The sequence below is a fragment of the Physella acuta genome, unplaced genomic scaffold, assembly GCF_028476545.2.
Source record: "Physella acuta isolate Inbredline_101_S28 unplaced genomic scaffold, ASM2847654v3 ptg000824l, whole genome shotgun sequence".
NCBI classification, from domain to species: Eukaryota; Metazoa; Mollusca; class Gastropoda; family Physidae; genus Physella; species Physella acuta.
Window position 1 is genome coordinate 619,913 of NW_026732342.1, and position 20,122 is coordinate 640,034.

General features: G+C 36.2%; 1 protein-coding gene and 1 long non-coding RNA gene across 5 annotated transcripts; one reads left to right on the forward strand and one right to left on the reverse strand.

Moving 5' to 3' along the window:
• The first annotated feature begins 54 nt into the window (after positions 1-54).
• On the forward strand, positions 55-2,463 carry LOC131951726 (uncharacterized). 2 transcript variants are annotated; one of them, XR_009388436.1, is made up of 3 exons: positions 55-287; positions 531-667; positions 1,507-2,463. It is a non-coding gene; the product is annotated as an uncharacterized LOC131951726 (long non-coding RNA). The 2 variants fall into 2 exon arrangements; XR_009388437.1 differs by lacking the exon at positions 55-287 and adding an exon at positions 292-329.
• On the reverse strand, positions 976-20,110 carry LOC131951721 (uncharacterized). 3 transcript variants are annotated; one of them, XM_059314081.1, is made up of 13 exons: positions 20,006-20,110; positions 16,540-16,683; positions 16,199-16,361; positions 15,972-16,041; positions 12,552-12,663; positions 11,679-12,006; positions 11,094-11,197; positions 10,165-10,301; positions 6,361-6,425; positions 4,867-4,926; positions 4,320-4,391; positions 3,064-3,292; positions 976-1,582 (listed from the first exon to the last, which is right to left on the reverse strand). In XM_059314081.1, exons 2-12 carry the CDS (start codon positions 16,656-16,658, stop codon positions 3,095-3,097), a joined length of 1,428 nt encoding a protein of 475 aa, XP_059170064.1. In that variant the 5' UTR covers positions 16,659-16,683; positions 20,006-20,110; the 3' UTR covers positions 976-1,582; positions 3,064-3,094. The 3 variants fall into 3 exon arrangements, with proteins under 3 accessions (XP_059170064.1, XP_059170063.1, XP_059170066.1); XM_059314080.1 differs by having other exon boundaries at positions 19,948-20,103; XM_059314083.1 differs by lacking the exon at positions 4,867-4,926 and having other exon boundaries at positions 19,948-20,103.
• Positions 20,111-20,122: the final 12 nt, after the last annotated feature.

The window sequence follows — 20,122 nt, forward strand, 5'->3', positions numbered from 1 at the left end:
TTATTTAAATTAGGATTAATCAAATGTAATGGTATTTATTTTTTCCCCTGGAGAGCAAAAAAAAAAAATGGTATAATTCCATTAGCTCACACTTGAGAATATCTTCATGTAACAAATAAAAACTTATGAACTGTGATCTTCGACCCCCAAGGAGGAAATGTATTTTTCAAGTGGCTTTTAAAAATACGAGGTTAAGTTTTTTCCCCAGGAAAGTGAATGTAGAAAATTTGTATTTGTAGCTCAATCGACCGGAAGCGGCCAATCACTTTTTTCATTTCGTCTTCCTGGTATGTTTTTTGAGAATGTCGTTTTCTGTCTTAAAGTTAAAGGTCATCTCTCCCATTTCTCTGTCTTCAAGATCATCTTTCTCATTTCTCTGTCTTCAAGATCATCCTTTCTCATTTCTCTGTCTTAAATGATATCTTTGTCACTGTATTAAAATTTATCTTTCTCATTGGCATATGCCCTATTTCAAAAGTGTTTGATAACTTATTAAATAACTATTATTAACTATCACTATCACTATGTAGCTGTGGCACAATTCCTAAAATGTGAAGCACTGTGAGGTGATTCAAGCCTTTAGCATCAGTGTGTTACACCATCCTTAGAGCAGAGCTTAATTGAAACAGTTGAGTTTCACTCAGATTTGAACTGCAAGTACGATGAGGTGATCTAAACATGACAGTACAGTGGACAAATCATTCTAACCTTCAATCATTCACCATTCTAACCTTCAATCATTCACCATTCTAACCTTCAATCATAAATCATTCTAACCTTCAATCATAAATCATTCTAACTTTCAATCATAAATAATTCTAACCTTCAATCATAAATCATTCTAACCTTCAATCATTCACCATTCTAACCTTCAATCATAAATCATTCTAACCTTAAATCATTCACCATTCCAACTTTCAATCATAAATAATTCTAACCTTCAATCATAAATAATTCAAATGATACTTTTTTTTTAGCTGGACACTTGTTTTATTCAAGTCCATATTAAAAACCATTTTGTTTCACCTCAGCCATGTTTTATTGACTGTCACATTATTTTTGGGACTAGCTAAGTCACATGGCTTGGTCATTGAGTTCTCTAAACAACTTTAGATTTTAGTCTTCATTGATAGAATGACACAACATTTTCTATCCAATTTTTTAAAATTGGACAATATAGGAGCACAACATATATTTAGAACCAAAATATTACAAATATCCAATCTGAGCTCGTCTCAACCTTTTGGTAAAAAACAAGTAATTACAGATATCCAATCTTAGCACACATCTCAACATTTTAAATAATTACAAACATCCGATCTTAGCACACATCTCAACATTTTAAATAATTACAAACATCCGATCTTAGCACACATCTCAACATTTTAAATAATTACAAACATCCGATCTTAGCACACATCTCAACATTTTAAATAATTACAAACATCCGATCTTAGCACATATCTCAACATTTGTTTCAAGCATAGGCTACTTGTTCTTTTTCAGTACGTTGTTTAAAGCCAGCATCCAATGTGAGGGCACACAACTGTTCTTAGCTGCAGCCAAATGATGAGGAGGGCAGCTAGAATTTTTAAAAATTGGATTTTGTTACTTTTTTGTATTAATGTGACAGCAACATTAATTCTGTTTTTTTTTATTAATATGACAGAGAAATTAATTATTTCCATTTTAAAAATAAAATCAAAGAAAAGTTTATTATTACTTTTTTTTTAGTATTATAACAGAACAATTTATTTCTATTTCTTTTAATTAATATGACAAATTAATTATTTCCATTTTTAAAATTAATATGACAGAAAAGTTTAATATTTCTTTTTTTTGTCATACAAAAAAACAATTTATTTCTATTTTTTAGCGCAATTTCCATACTGGACAATTGAGATTATTAACTCGTCATTTCTGGTGATGGATGGATGTGTGTCCGCAGCTTTAAGTCGTATCTCCTCCTCAATATCGAGGACTAGTTCCAAAGCAAATATGTTAAGCCAGTTCCGAGGATGATTGTGGGCCAAAAAAATTCCCGGAATTCCTTCCTGGATTTCCCGGAAAAGCCAAAAAACCTCAAAAAAATGCAGTTTTTGGCCCATATCTCGGCAACCAGACCATATAGCGACTTGAAACATTTACCAATCGATTCCTGCATAAGTTAGAACAATATTGCAGAAGAAAGTTTTCAAAAATATCCTTTCGTTCGGTCACAAAAAATTAATTAAGGAAATTGCGCTTAAATTGTCACTAGACTTTTTATTAACTTGTTTTAATTAATATGACAGAAAAGTTTTAGTTTTTTTAAAGTTATTTAAGAGAAAAATTAATTTTTTTTTTACTTTCTTGTATACAGGGTATAGAGGATGTATTGTAATTGTGCAAAAAAAATAATTAAAAAATCCAAATCTAAATTTTTAATAAATCTCGGCGTTATACACTTCACTGAGTTGGAAAAACTTAATTTTGCCTGTTTGTGTGTCTGTTTCAGCGATTTCCGGTAACCGGAAGTGGAACTTATTCTTTTTCAATTTTTCAAAAGCCTATAACTTGAGTACTATTTCAGATAGGTGAAATTTCACACATATAAGTAAAAAATATATTTCTTTGTTTTTCATCAAATTTTGATACCAGGGACTGGAAGTAGTACTTTACGCTATTTCTAATTTCTCAATAAACACGTATGAATTTATCAAGTAATAATGTTCCGCACTATTATACTCATATTGTTTGCAGTTCAGTTGGTGCCCAATTCATTTTTTCTACGAGATTCTATTCTATATTAAAAAGTTTAAGTAAGTAGATTAAAAAGCATGTCTATATCTCAAGTTGCCATCCCTTGTTATTTAGAATATTCGAGAAAGTTGAGGGGAGACCACTTCCACTTTATTTAAATTATTATAACGGAAATTAATTCTATTTCTTTTATTAACATGATAGAAAAATGTATTTCTATTTTTTAAAATATTAAAGAAAAAGATGCTCTATTTTAAAAATTAATATTCTATGTGACCAGAATCATACCTTAGCACTTATTATATGTGAGCAGAATCATACCTTAGCACTGGATGTACATGACACCTGGAGGTTAGACTGTAAATTGTGGACGCTTAAGGGGTGGGTGGGGGACTATAGGAGGCAGAGGGGAGATGTCACCCAGGGGGCGGAGAATGGGCGTGGTTCTGTCCAGCAAATCATTGACAGTTATCCCAGGATTCCCTGCTCGCAGACTGATGGGTTGCATCCCCTTGAAATTCTCTTCCAGCATATCAAGCTTTCTATAGTACTGAAAGAATTGATCACAATCACAGAATAAACAAGATCAAACAATACACAAATACAACAATCACAGAATAAACAAGATGAAACAATACACAAATACAACAATCACAGAATAAACAAGATCAAACAATACACAAATACAACAATCACAGAATAAACAAGATTAAACAATACACAAATACAACAATCACAGAATAAACAAGATTAAACAATACACAAATACAACAATCACAGAATAAACAAGATCAAACAATACACAAATAAAACAATCACAGAATAAACAAGATTAAACAATACACAAATACAACAATCACAGAATAAACAAGATTAAACAATACACAAATACAACAATCACAGAATAAACAAGATTAAACAATACACAAATACAACAATCACAGAATAAACAAGATCAAACAATACACAAATAAAACAATCACAGAATAAACAAGATCAAACAATACACAAATACAACGACAGAATAAACAAGATCAAACAATACACAAATACAACAATCACAATAAACAAAATCAAACAATACACAAATACAACAATCACAGAATAAACAAGATCAAATAATACACAAATACAACAATCACAGAATAAACAAGATTAAACAATACACAAATACAACAATCACAGAATAAACAAGATTAAACAATACACAAATACAACAATCACAGAATAAACAAGATTAAACAATACACAAATACAACAATCACAGAATAAACAAGATTAAACAATACACAAATACAACAATCACAGAATAAACAAGATTAAACAATACACAAATACAACAATCACAGAATAAACAAGATCAAACAATACACAAATACAACAATCACAGAATAAACAAGATCAAACAATACACAAATACAACAATCACAGAATAAACAAGATCAAACAATACACAAATACAACAATCACAGAATAAACAAGATCAAACAATACACAAATACAACGACAGAATAAAGCCTAAGCTGCTGTATTTACCAAAGCTTTATTGAGACAATAAAGTAAAAGCAAAGACCTACCAGCCCAGGTCCTTTCTTGACACGACTGCCCTCTCTGATGATGACGCCTCGAGCCACTTCCATCTCTTCAATCTGAGATCAGATCAAAACTAGTTTTACAAACTTCCATCTCTTCAATCTGATATCAAAACTAGTTTTACAAACTTCCATCTCTGAGATCAAAACTATTTTTACAAACTTCCATATCTGAGATCAGATCAAAACTAGTTTTACAAACTTCCATCTCTTCAATCTGAGATCAGATCAAAACTAGTTTTACAAACTTCCATCTCTTCAATCTGAGATCAGATCAAAACTAGTTTTACAAACTTCCATCTCTTCAATCTGAGATCAGATCAAAACTAGTTTTACAAACTAATCTTTACAAACCATTTTTAACAGAAATTATTTTTTTCTGATTAAACTTGCAACTAGTCTTTACAGTTATGCATGTAGGTATTGTGGCACTAAAACACACAAAAAGAAGCCAAAAAACACAATGAAAGTGATGAATTAAAACAAAATGAAAAAACAAACTTCAAGTTGAGTAAATTAGGAACAAGTTTACCACTGGCTGTGTAATTTCTTCTATTGAAGATTTGGAAGTCAACTCGGAATTTCCCTGTCGCTTTAACCAAACAGAGAGTAATAAAAATACAAATGTAAACTTCCAGTAATCAGGAAATATACTGCCAGCTTATGTCAGGTGATCTTCCATGCTCTGGCGGCAGATAATGGAATGCACACCAGATATGGTAGGCACCAGGTAATCAAATACCTGGGGTGGTACAAAACTAGGTCAAATACCTGGGGTGGTACAAAACTAGGTCAATCAAATACCTGGGGTAGCACAAAACTAGGTCAATCAAATACCTGGGGTGGTACAAAACTAGGTCAAATACCTGGGGGGTACAAAACTAGGTCAATCAAATACCTGGGGTGGCACAAAACTAGGTCAATCAAATACCTGGGGTGGTACAAAACTAGGTCAATCAAATACCTGGGGTGGCACAAAACTAGGTCAATCAAATACCTGGGGTGGCAGAAAACCAGGACCTGCTGCCCCCTTGTACATAGTGGAGGGAGTGTAAGTTTTCCTTTCAAACCTGATGGTCTATGGGGCAAGTGAATTAGAGTTCACTTGTTTCTCTGACCTCGGCATATGAAGAGATAGTGTGGTCAGCACTATGTGGAGGGATCCACAAAGGCTAAAGGTCCTTGCCAAAAATGTAAGGCAGATCTCCAAAGAGCTAAAAGGGGAGCCATGATGCCCTCAACCCTGGACCTGTCAGGCTAATTCTAAGCAAAGAAGATTTAGTCAGCCCTGGAAGTAGAATCTTATGCAAACACAGCATTGGTCGGATGGGAGGCACATGGCACCCTCTGCCCCATCTGGGAGGCACATGGCACCCTCTGCCCCATCTGGGAGGCACATGGCACCCTCTGCCCCATCTGGGAGGCACATGGCACCCTCTGCCCCATCTGGGAGGCACATGGCACCCTCTGCCCCATCTGGGAGGCACATGGCACCCTCTGCCCCATCTGGGAGGCACATGGCACCCTCTGCCCCATGGCCCTAGAAATCTCTGCCCCAACTAATAATAAACATGAAACGGGCACAAATCAGTTATAGGGCAGAGGGCGAAAATCCTAACAATTAATAAATGACTAAATCTGTCCAAAGTACGGTTACATTCACTCTCTCATAACATGGCAGGTACCTAGATGGTGAGAATTGCCCTTTGATCAAGCTCCCCAAGAAAATTGACCTCAGTAGCTTTTTTTTTTTTTTTACACTGACCTTACTACCCATGGTGACACTAGATACACAACAAACATGTCATTTTAAGACAGAACTTATTACAGGAGAAGGTAGTGATAAGATACTGAAATTACCAGAGAAGGGGGTAGTGATGAGATACTGAACTTACCAGAGAAGGGGGTAGTGATGAGATACTGAACTTACCAGAGAAGGTAGTGATGAGATACTGAACTTACCAGAGAAGGTAGTGATGAGATATTGAACTTACCAGAGAAGGTAGTGATGAGATATTGAACTTACCAGAGAAGGGGGTAGGGATGAGATATTTGCTGACTGCGACAGCGTGACAAGTTTAGATTTGGCTTCTGAAACAACAAAAATAACTTTTGAGTTGAAGTCAATGTTGCGAAGTGGTTTCGGTACGGGTCGATGCTGAACGTTACGAACAATAGATGACGACGATCCAAAAAGAGAACACTGAACGACGCTACGATGTTTCCATATTTTATTACATATAATACCCACAGCTACATAGACGATAGACGGGACGACGACTTCTAGACATCCTCACAAGACGACGACAAGACCAAGACTAACTCTCAACTATCTTCCTAACAACGAAAACATTCTCTCTTACGTCACATCCTTATTTATTCATGCATTCATAATCTTTTATTAATACCGCTACACACATACTCTCAAACCATCCACAACTATATTAACTCTATTCAACTACACACATACTCTCAAGCCATCCACAACTATATTAACTCCATTCAACTACACACATACTCTCAAACTCATTCCATACACTTAGGTCCATTCACAACATACCCCTCTCCTTTCTTCAGCTGAAAATACATACCAGAACTATCAAACTATTTTCAGCTTCAACTTCATAAGACATGCATCTATACAATATGCTAAACATGCAACAAATACAATGTTCTGAGGTCTATGATAAATCATCAACGTCGTCAGTCACTTGAACACATACATCTCTTGGTCCCAACCAACACCTTGTCCACACATCATCACATCATCTTTTGCATCTGGTTTCTTGTCTCTGGACATCAACACAAGCTATAAAAAAAATAATCCAGGACCAACATGTACCTAAACTATACAATAACTTCTAATTTAAAATAATATTGTTGAGCACCTCTTCCTGTCCTTAAAATATAATATTACTACCAAATAGCAAAGTCGCATAGCTTCTAAAAATGTGAAAATTAAATCACAACTAATATTTACAATCAATACGATTTGGCCATATATTATATAACTCAATAGTTCCCTAATCATCATAAAAACTACTATCCAACAATCAGGAAATCAACGGTTCAAGCAAATACCAGCACTCCATATTTAAACCAATTACCACCTAAAGATATTATAGTCAATCCATACAATGGAGTACACCAATGAACTAAATTAGAACCATCAACACTTCCAATAAGCCAATACAATATCACATAGAGGAGTATTTCCCGTGAACCCCCAAACACAACAACCAGGTACTCGGCACAACCTCGAGATACCAAAAAATAACGCGGACTGCATCCTCAGTCTCGCAAAACAAAATCATTATCTAGCGAAGATCAATTATCTCCAAAAAAAAAAAAAAAAACACTAATCTAATGGGTTCATTATCCAACCAAGAAAATCAAACCTCTTAGGATATAATAATTTAGCACATTGTACCTAAAATACCACGATATTGCTATATCTCTAGTATAGAAATATAATATCTAACGGAGGACAATTTTCCATGACCCCGGGACAAACAAAATATCTCGGCAAACCATCGAGATCCAAATAACCATAATCACTATCCATCATATAACTAAGTTACGTATCAACCAGACAGCATCCAGCATGAATGGGTGACTACGACAATAAAATCAACTACTCTACACGGGAAACAGGGAAAATACTGGGTCCAACAACCAAATCAGAAAATATATCCTCAATTGATATCGTATGTAATACACCAAAGAGTCCCTAAACCTAACACTAACAAAGTAACAAATTCCATATAGTTAATACATATTAAGACTATCCACAAAAAGGGAACCTAACGCTATATATTTCAATAACGCCCTCTCTAAGGCGCTTCCCTAAATGAGAATGGTTAATTGTAATTAACATAAGGCAAGTTAATTATACATTTAAATTTAAAGTATAGTAAACAGTATAACTACCACCAAAATTATATACATAATGACAAAATACAGTACTCTATCTCCATGATGGTATTTGGAGAGAGTAAAACCATATAGATCTCCCAATATTAATTAACAGGTATTGTTGAAACTAATCATTAGTGAACCAGTAACTGGTTGTCATTATCTTACACTAGAATTCACCAGATCTAGACCGATTTTTATATAGATGGTAGATAGTGTCTAGTTGTCCTAATTATTACATGATTTGCTTCTAAATATTAAATAAAACTAGATTCTAAATTACAGGGCAAATGAAATGTTACACAATTAGTGTGAACTATGACACTGGTAACTGGATTCTAGATCTAGATCAATGATGTTGGGGAAAAAATTTATATCCAGTAGGGCCTAAACAAATATTACTAAAAATGAACAACAAAAAAATTGTATTAGATCTTAGTATCTAAAAAAAATGGAAGAGGTGTACTCAACTTAAACAATCCCAGACGTCAGGTCTTCATAACAACTCCAGATCCCACACTCCATAGGCCACATCAGGTGCAGGCGATGACTTGTAGTACACATGCCGGTATAGTCCAAGTCAGTCACACACACTGGATTGGTGACGCAGATTGACGTCGACTTGTACTTCGAGAATCCAGGCAGATAATATAGTTCTTGTAGTTCGGGAATTCATCTCGACCAATACTGGGTTGAACAAACGAAGAAAATTCTCGTCTGCACTGTCGATAAGGTCAACCACTAAGAAATTTGACATGATGAAGGTCAGGGACGTCATCAAAACATGTATGCCAAACAATTCAGCCGATCACGACGATGTGGGTTAGACGAGGGTGATGACGTAAACTCTTCCAACGAACAGTTGACGATGTAGGAAGAAACCCGAAAATTAATCATCAGTCATGAAGAAAATCTGCATAAACGATGGATTCATCATGACTAAAACAGCACGGTCATTGTAGAGGGTCGGGGACGAGTGGCGATGACGTCAAAATAAACAACTGTGGACATCAAATAAATGCCGGCCTTTGGACTACTGCTCAGCACGAACCAAAGATGAAAACGGTCACATCTGTAGTTCTAACCTTGACGGGAATCAATGGGCGATGAGAGACCCGATATAGTCGCTGGATATCGCGCCGGTCAACCAGAAGTCCGTCTCCAGCAAACGACGACGAATCGAGCAGGCCACATCACGCGTCGAAAAGTCCATTCATCACGGTCCAAGGTCAGGGTCTGGTACACAACTGAGTCCCGATCAAATTAAACAACCGTTGATACTGATGATTACGACGTACTGCTGTAGATAACGGGCGAATCTAGATGTAGGCATACTGCTGGCCACAGATGAGATGACATTACGGCAGGTGTAGACGGGAACGTACTGTGCGACAGATAAGTTCAGCAAACCGCTGCTTCCACCATATGTTGCGAAGTGGTTTCGGTACGGGTCGATGCTGAACGTTACGAACAATAGATGACGACGATCCAAAAAGAGAACACTGAACGACGCTACGATGTTTCCATATTTTATTACATATAATACCCACAGCTACATAGACGATAGACGGGACGACGACTTCTAGACATCCTCACAAGACGACGACAAGACCAAGACTAACTCTCAACTATCTTCCTAACAACGAAAACATTCTCTCTTACGTCACATCCTTATTTATTCATGCATTCATAATCTTTTATTAATACCGCTACACACATACTCTCAAACCATCCACAACTATATTAACTCTATTCAACTACACACATACTCTCAAGCCATCCACAACTATATTAACTCCATTCAACTACACACATACTCTCAAACTCATTCCATACACTTAGGTCCATTCACAACAGTCAAGTTTTCTACCTTTATGTGGGCTTGTGTTCCCCAGCTGATTAAGAAAGTTACTACCTTTTAACATAACATCCTTTGAAAAAGTTTTTGAGCGTATCCTTCGAATTTTGCTCATTGATTTTCCCTTCCTGTTGAGATCAAGTTTAGCAGAAGATTCAGTCAACGGATCAACCACTGTGTATTTGATATTCACTCTGACAAAATAAACCAGGAAAAAACATTGATAATTTTAAATAGATATTAGTAAGCATTAGACAACCCCTGAATAATAACTACATCACATATTAAATAGGCTGCTAGTGCTAATGGTAATTTAGTGAAAACAATATAAAAACACGGTGGATAGTAAAACTGTCGCCAATTGGAATTACCAGTAAAGAGTTGTCTAAGCAATACACTCAGTGATCTAACCCACACCTTCTATATATATAATTCTCTTCATGGGGACCATAGAAGACACCACGCAGCTTAGCCACCACCCTCATCCCTACCTGTCAGGTGAGCTGTGGTTCACCCCGAATGTTTATAATCGAGGAGCCGGGTTGGCTATTACGGGTAGGGGCAGATAATTTAGATTTTAAAAAGGGGAGGTAATAACAATTTCTGCCAGATAATTTCTGCCCCTCGCGGGAGGGGTGGGAGTGGGGAGGGAGGGTGAGGATAATCGTCTTTACCAGTTACTGATAGTGTTTTAAAGCAAAATATTTTATATATTTATATATTTTACATATATATATTAATATGTTTCAGCAATGTGCGTGTATTTAATATTTTCTTGACGTATACACCTCTGATCAGAAGGACGGACGGACAGCAACCCTTCTAGGAGAGAAAACTCCAGAATCAAACAACTCGTCTTTTACCTTGTAGTTTGTTCTTGGTTGGACAGATGCTATGAAAGCAAATGAAATAGGAAAGCAGGCTATGACAAGCCCATAAGGTGTTGACATGTAATACCAATCTAGAAGAATCAGTCAGAGCCTTACTTGTGGGTGGGTAGTTTGTCTGGGTCCAACTTGATCACACCAATCACATTGCCCATGTCATCATACATAACCTCTTTGTTGCCAGGTGGGCGGCCATTTTGAAACTGCAACAATTCCAAATAAAATATGTCATTCATATTGGTCATTCATATGGCTCCATTCTGCCTCAGGAGCCAAACTAATTAATATGGCTCCATATGGCTACATTCTGCCTCCAGAAACAATGGATGCACCCTGTAGAATACAAGGGGAAGCTACCAGGGCATTAGATAAAGAATGGGGTCATCTGTCTCTCAACCTTTGCCCCACACACTGTACAAGAAATTCCTTACCAGTGTTTCTTTCAGGTGATGGGGCTCTAGAAACTTGTATTGGGGGGGGGGGGGGGGCACACTTTCCTGGGCAGGGGTCAGACTCTGGTTTAATTATATTTTCTATTAAAATTATAAATATTTTCTATTTTGTCGGGGGAGGGGGGGGGGGGGGGGGAAATGTACCGAGGTGATGGACCTGCTGCCCCCCCTCCCCCTACTGAACAAAGCTCTGATCTTAACAAGTTTATCACCCCAGCATGAAGGTCCTTACTTTGATAAGACTCGTGCATGAGGCTGGCATTGTCAGCACTGTGCTCTGCTTGTCTCGGCCATCACTTGTCTGTGAGAGCTCATTGTAGAACAGTTTCATCTCTGTTTCATCCAAAGACTCCGTTAAATTGCCAATTTTTGGTGTTTTTAACTTGCCACGATAAGGACGAAATTTGGCCTTGGCCTTGGCCTCAAGAGTTTCCGTCGTCTCTTGGTCAGTCTTGTGGTCATCTGGCAGCCCTAGTTCCACTGGCTCCTGGGTCTCAGACACAAAGTCTGGCATTTCTTCTATGGCTGCTTCCACAAGATTCTCTTCAGTTGTTGAGGGCCTAGCATTAAGCAACAAGCTTTAAGTTGTGGGGACCTGACATTAAGTTGTGGGGATGTGTGGGTACCTGACATTAAGTTGTGGGTACCTGACATTAAGTTGTGGGGACCTGACATTAAGTTGTGGGGACCTGACATTAAGTTGTGGGTACCTGACATTAAGTTGTGGGGACCTGACATTAAGTTGTGGGTACCTGACATTAAGTTGTGGGGACCTGACATTAAGTTGTGGGGATGTGTGGGTACCTGACATTAAGTTGTGGGTACCTGACATTAAGTTGTGGGTACCTGACATTAAGTTGTGGGTACCTGACATTAAGTTGTGGGTACCTGACATTAAGTTGTGGGTACCTGACATTAAGTTGTGGGGACCTGACATTAAGTTGTGGGTACCTGACATAAGTTTAATATAATATTTGATTGCTACGCCACTGATTGCCTACAATGATAGATGGATAAAATAAATTTAAATATATTATTTTTTTTCAGCTTAAGTTTGTTTTGGATTAAATCTTTATCTCAGAAAGCATTTTTAGATTACACTCACTCTACTTCCTCTGGGATAATTTCTTGTACCTCTATGATGGGTGTTTTGGGCCTGATGATAGTTTTAGGTACGGAGCCTTGGGCCCAACAGTCAGTGCTGGCTGGCTCTGGCTCTGGGGAGAGAAATATTTTTGGCACTTTTGTCACGGTGTGTGCGCACGTGTGTGTGTGTGGTCAAACCACAATAGATATATATATATATATATATATATATATATATATATATATATATATATATATATATATATATATATATATATATATATATATATATATATATATACAAACACAAAATACTAATATAGGATACTGATTCCTGGCCTGAACAGGTTTTAGAAAAAAAGGAGCTTATCCACACCCCTATTTGACTGTTTAAAATAGGGAAATAAGTCATGGAAGTGGCTTGAATGTTTTCTTATTTTTCACACTAGAGCTCATGTATATATTTTTGTACGCAACAGCATGTCTTAGCTACTGTAGCAGATCTGTCTGTTTTTTACAAAATCACTATCATGGTGTCAGAGGTGGAACTATACAAATTAGGGTGTGGGGAAATTGCGAGACGCGAAAAGCGAAATGGCGAGGCGGGAAAATGCGAGAACGTAATGCGAGACATACCTGCGGAATTAAGGGGAAATAGCGAGACACTTTTTGCGAAAAAAAAATTTCATGCTTTTTTTTATCTTTATTTATTTAAATTATTTTTTGTTTTGTTTTAAAATAAACAAGCATTTAGCCATACCCTTTAACACGAGTGTTGTATGTTGTTATTTTTTATCTAGATTTTATTATTATCGTTATTTATTTAAATTATTTTTATTATTATAGATAGATACTAAGAAGATAGATATATCTATATCTAGATCTATCTATTTAAAAATCCTAACATCGTTGCTGTGCTACTGTCATCGCCCGCTCTCGTTAGCGAGAGGAAAATCCCGTCTCAGTCGGCATTAATTTTAAAAATCTAGTCCGCTCATGTTTATACAAACGTGAGCTGTGTCATTGTGAATTGGTATAATCTTGTCAGCAGGAGAGATATTCTGCAACATGTATTTATGGATTTTTGTGTAAAAGTATAATCAATTCTAAAAAGTGCAATTTATTTTTTTATTAAGTAATTTTAATTACAAACAAAATTTACAAACAAAATCTTCTGAAACAGTCCTCAAACACACCTCGTGACACCATCTTTCACACATAGTACACCCAACCCAGTTCATTAGACTCCCATTTATACATTTTTCTTTTGCTACTTCTTCCAATCCACATTCACAACATTTCACATTCTCCTCCTTCATCCCACAAACAACACTGGCACCCCAAACAGTAAGTAAGAGAAAAAAAAACTGGGACATTGAGAGTTCATAAAAGCTTAGGAATAAGCAACACATAAGGGAGGGTTAATCTAGTCCTCACCTTCACATAGGGCAGTAATCGCATACTTAATTTGAGGTTATTTTTTCTGACTTATTTATGGAAATAATAAATAATAAATTATATATATATATATATATATATATATATATATATATATATATATATATATATATATATATATACAATTAATTAATAAATAATAATATAACATTTATGGGAAAATTCGGAAAAGTCACAACCGTGATATAAAATCTAATATAAATTAGTGTAAAGGAACATTGGAAGAGAAAACACACAGTAAGTAGTTCTTACCTCCAGAATAGTTGAATCCAAATGATGTAGGCATTTCCTTGAGCTTAGATTTATATGGTAAAAAAAGCTAGAAAAAAATCGTAGGCGGCGCGGCGGCTATAATACAAAATTTCTATGCAACAATAGAAAATATGTTTGCGGCGGCAGCGGATCAGGGCACGGCGATCTTCAAAGACGGTGAATCAGGCGGCCTCGGCGTTCTACACAAAAGACAGAAGTTGATCTATCGTCGGCGGTATTTCCGTCAGTTTCGAACAAGGTGATAATCTAAGTCGACACAAAAGATGGGGGAGTTGACAAATCATCAGTATATCTAGCGACGGAAAAATCGGAAGTTTTAACAATGTAAACGAAACGTCTTTGAAGTCTGGACCAAATACCACTAAAAATCGGGTGCGGTAAATTTTTCGCAGAAATCTTCGCATTTCATCACCACCCAGCGTAAGTATCGGGTTGTGGTAAAATGCGAGACAAAAAAGTCACGTGACCGACCGTTTTCGCGCCCTTCTCGCATTTTCCCGCCTCGCCATTTCGCTTTTCGCGTCTCGCAATTTCCCCACACCCTACAAATTAAGCCATCTAGAGCCAGTCTATCTAGAGCCAGTCTATCTAGAGCCAGTCTATCAGTCTATCTAGAGCCAATCTATCAGATTTTATCTAGAGCCAGTCTATCTAGAGCCAGTCTATCACAGTTTATCTAGAGCCAGTCTATCTAGAGCCAGTCTATCTAGAGCCAGTCTATCAGTCTATCTAGAGCCAATCTATCAGATTTTATCTAGAGCCAGTCTATCTAGAGCCAATCTATCTAGAGCCAGTCTATCTAAAGCCAGTCTATCACAGTTTATCTAGAGCCAGTCTATCTAGAGCCAATCTATCAGATTTTATCTAGAGCCAGTCTATCTAGAGCCAGTCTATCTAGAGCCAATCTATCAGATTTTATCTAGAGCCAGTCTATCTAGAGCCAGTCTATCACAGTTTATCTAGAGCCAGTCTATCTAGAGCAGTGTTTCTTCCAGACTTTTTTCTCCGGGGGGGGGCACTTGAAATCTTCGGGGGGGGGGGGGGGGGGGGGGCGGTAAACTTTCTTCGGGGGGGGGGGGGGGGGGCGGACACTGTTAAAAGTATATATTTTCTATATAAATTATATGAATTTCATTTCGTTCGGGGGGGGGGGGGGGCGGTAAAAATTTTTCGGGGGGGCCTATGTCCCCCCCGAAGAGATGCCTGGAAGAAACTCTGATCTAGAGCCAGTCTATCACAGTCTATCTAGAGCCAGTCTATCACAGTCTATCTAGAGCCAGTCTATCTAGAGCCAATCTATCAGATTTTATCTAGAGCCAGTCTATCTAGAGCCAGTCTATCTAGAGCCAGTCTATCACAGTTTATCTAGAGCCAGTCTATCTAAAGCCAGTCTATCACAGTCTATCTAGAGCCAGTCTATCTAGAGTCAGTCTATCACAGTTTATCTAGAACCAGTCTATCTAGAGCCAGTCTATCTATAGCCAGTCTATCTAGAGCCAGTCTATCTAGAGCCAGTCTATCACAGTTTATTTATAGATGCAGTCTATCTAGAGCCAGTCTATCTAGAGCCAGTCTATCTAGAGCCAGTCTATCTAGAGCCAGTCTATCACAGTCTATCTAGAGCCAGTCTATCTAGAGCCAGTCTATCTAGAGCCAGTCTATCTAGAGCCAGTCTATCTAGAGCCAGTCTATCAATGACAAGACAAACCTTCATCCTGATGCCAACTAGAATCTGATTGGAAATTTTCCTCCCCCTCATCTCTTGTAAGGAACTGCCACTGTGATCACATGAAAAACATTGTATACGTATCAAACTGTATATGTATATGTTTTAAAGAATATTTCTCTTTTCATTCGATTTATATAAAGATTAGCTAGTAAAAAAACTTTGGTTTTTCATGTTCTATATAAAAGTTTACTCAAAATTAAATTTACCTTTATTATTTCCACAATGGCTTCTTTGGCTTGAGATATAGTAAAGGGAAGTAACTGACTCTCTATGTGTCTGTCATAGATTACAGACAATGTTTTTGAAATGATTTCCTCCACCAAATCAAAAGCAAAGTCTTCTGCTGTATCTCTTTCAAGCACGTAGTTCCTGCAAGCAGTGCAAATAGAATCAAAACCTGCAGCTATAAGGCAAAAACCTGCTAGTCATATATATATATATATATATATATATATATATATATATATATATATATATATATATATATATATATATATATATATATATATATATATATAAATAACAGAAGGAAGGTAAATAAGCATACCAGTCATTTTCATTGAATTTCCCTGGCACAATGTCATGTGAGGCAGTTGGTGTTTGTGATGTTGGAGGCTTACTTTTGTCTGTACCTCTAGGTTTAGTTAATCCCCCCATACGAGACATCCTGGCTCAATTCAGATTAACTGATCTGAAAGGGTAATATGATTAAAGTAAGACAGTAGTCAATAAACTCAACATGAAAAACAAAAATTTCTCCGGTATTTCTAGATAAAACTTTTAATTGGATTAATTTTCACATGTTGATAAATTACAAGTAATTTTAGAATGACAGGCATAATCTACACTGTTGTATTGTGGTGTGCTATAAGACCATGTTCGGTGAGGGCCCCAAATTTATTTAGTTGTATTTAACAATGAAATGAATTTAAAATGTGTTTGCTATCTTAGCCAATTATTTAAGTTCTAACTAGACATTGTTTTTTGACTTCTTTAGCAATACTTTGGTCTGTAATTTTTGCATTACTTTGTGCTTTGACAAAGAATGCTAAAGGATATTTAGTTGTGTGGTTTTTGTGTGCCTTTTCTACAGTCAAATAAAATGAATTTGTTATTTTTAATATTTTATTATCCAGAAAGAAAAGTAATATCCCACCCACATCTCCAAAATTACAATTAAAGAAGAAGAATAGGCCCCTAACATATTGTCTTCAGACAAAGTTTTTTCCCGACACTAAGGCTTTGACTGAAGGTCTCTTGACAAAAATAACATTCAACAAAGGCCAAGGCTATAAGGCTATTTCCATTTGGCTACCATACAAATGAGAATAATATTTTACAGTTACAAACAAAAGCATGTATCCTGACTGGGGAATGAGGTGTAGATCAAGAGATCAGTGCTATTTTTTTTTGTTTAGATTTTTATAATAAAAAATATTATGGTTTATTATGTATGATAAAGTAATTTTTAAATTTATAATCATCCATCAGTTTTGTTAGTGGTTCACAATGCTCTTCAACTGTCAATTACCTTTTTAAAATTCACATAGAATAAATATCAGGTGAAATAGCATGTCTGTTTTAATCAGCTATTATTCATCTTTCCACCACAATAAAGTTTTTTTTTCTCTAAGCAAAAATCTAGGGAATGTGATTTGGTTTTTTGCTGCAAATGTGCTCACCATCATGCCACAAACAAGAAAACAAAATTTGAATTATTTTTTTTTTCATGATTAAATGCCAAACATCAATGTTATGAATTTACAATGACTGCCAAACATTTGAAGGCTTTTGATGGGTTTGGCCCCACAATATTGGGCACTACAGCCATGCATTGTTCCACTTTCAAATCAAATAACTCTAAAATACTGCTTCGATACCAAACCAGCCTATGCGAATACCAAACATGAAAGCATTAATTTTACACACATTACAATTAACTGGTAATAATTTATTGTGTTTATGAGATGTGTTACGCGTAAATCAGGGGTTCCCAACCCTGTGCCCGCGGGCGCCATGGCGCCCGCTGAACGATTCGTACGTGCACGCCTCTCACAATTCGACAGAGACAGAATTTTTTCCATTTTATTTTAAAATATGATTTATTTTTATTCATTTGTTACAGTTTTAATTTTTTTTTTTTGACTGCCTAGGTTTATTAAATATGTTCGATACTTGTCCCAACTTGTCTAGCGGCGAGCCAGACTGCACTATTTACGCAAGCCTGGAACGGCTAGTGCCATTTGCACATCACACCTTGTACACGCAGAAAACCCGAAGTGAACAAATGGAATGAACGCCACGAACTGATCCGATAAACGCCGAAGGCGCCAAATCACAAGGCACATAACGCTGATTGCTTCGGCGATCATCGGCTCACTTCGGGTTTTCCGCGTGTACATGGAGCAAAAAGCATTTCCCCCTTTGCGAATCATTGTTTTCAAACATGAACTTAATAAAATCAAGATATAGAGCTCGACTCACCGATGAGCATCTTTATGATTGTCTGCTAACAGGATTATCGTCATACGCTCCTAATTATGAAGCTCTGACCCAGTCGCGTAGCGAGGTCGGGTTTGACCCGGCGAGGCGTAGCGACCCTTCCCGGGGACAAACTTTCAAATTTTCGATTTGCACCCCCCCTCAAACTTTCGATTTGCGCCCCCTCTCAAGTTTTTGATTTACACCCCCCCCCTCAAACTTTCGATTTGCACCCCCCGCTCAAGTTTTTCTCTATATATTTTGCTATTTTTTGCCTTGGTGTCACCCCCCTAAATGGTGTCACCCGGTGCGGTCCGCACCCCCGCCCACCCCCCTTGCTACGCTCCTGCTATGACCAATGAAATGCAATGCCAAAGATCACATTGACTTTATTATATTTTTTAATTAAATGTTTTCATTGTATTTATGTGTTTTGTTTACTTTCTTTACGTTTTGTAAATACATTTCTCTGTGAGTATGCAATTTGAAAAAAATGCCAAATAATTTTATTATTTTGAAACATTTTTGTTTATTATTTATTAATACATTATGACTATAAGAAAATAAGAAAATAAATTATGGGAAAATGACAAGTTATGGACGGAGTTTGTCGATTTAAAATAGGTGGTGCCCGCCACCCTACCGATATTTTAGAATGTGCTCTAGAGTAAAAAAAGGTTGGGAACCCCTGGCGTAAATGATCACCCCTCAATAATGCCATTTTATTATAATCTTTTTTGGTGAAAACAAGGCGCGGGAAAAAGTATGCAGTGCAAGAATCCAATTATTTGGCTAGATTTATAACTATTTTTGTTATGTCATACATAAAAATAGAATGTTTACACTTCCTTCATTGATGATAATTTTTATTACTTTTTAAACTGAAAGTGAAGGTTTTTGTATACTTACTCTTTATCAATTTAAAAAGCATAACATGCTGAATGTGTACAAATACAGTAATAAAACACAGAAATATAAAGTTCCAATTATGGTAAATTATGTTTTAATGAAGGTCACAGGTCAAGTACTAGCCAAGTATTTTCTCCTTCAGTGGAGGGTGCCACAGGCTGACCTGACTGGAATTTTTTCAGTAATAATGACTTTTGCACAAAAAGTTAATAGATCTAGATTCTAGATCAATATGCTAAACTAAAACTGGCATAGTTTACCGTCAGTGTGTTAGCTAATTACTAATTAGCTATTATTGATACATTTTTTCTAAAAAAATTTTTTTGAAATTTTCATCAAAATGCCTAGTATGTATGTTCAACGTACTGGCATAATATTAATGTGTGATAATTAAATATATAGAACTATCTTGAATCTTCAGGATCGTGGGCTAATTATTTGAATTTAAAGATGTTTTATTAACTAATGATCTACTTTGTTTTCCAAATCAAGTTCAGTAGGCCCTAATTATTTGTAATTAATTAATTATTTAAATTTAAAGATGTTTTATTAACTAATGATTTACTTTGTTTTCCAAAACAAGTTAGATCGATGTGGAGATAATTTATAAAAATGACCGATACCTTAAAATTTATTGTTACTAAATAAAATACATAAATGTTGAATTTTATTCAAAGACAACCATGGCATTGTTTATGCCACCATTGTAGCGGATGTTTATGTTGTCATGACAGTCAAAA

Bases quoted from the DNA above. Each gene is read 5' to 3' on its own strand.
- LOC131951721 (XM_059314081.1), bottom strand. From the start codon at position 16,658: ATGTCTCGTATGGGGGGATTAACTAAACCTAGAGGTACAGACAAAAGT. The intron at 10,302-11,093 runs GTAAGGCTCTGA...TTATTTTGTCAG, and splicing joins GACAAACTACCCACCCACAA to AGTGAATATCAAATACACAG. The intron at 6,426-10,164 runs GTAGTAACTTTC...TTGTTGTTTCAG, and splicing joins AAAGGATGTTATGTTAAAAG to AAGCCAAATCTAAACTTGTC.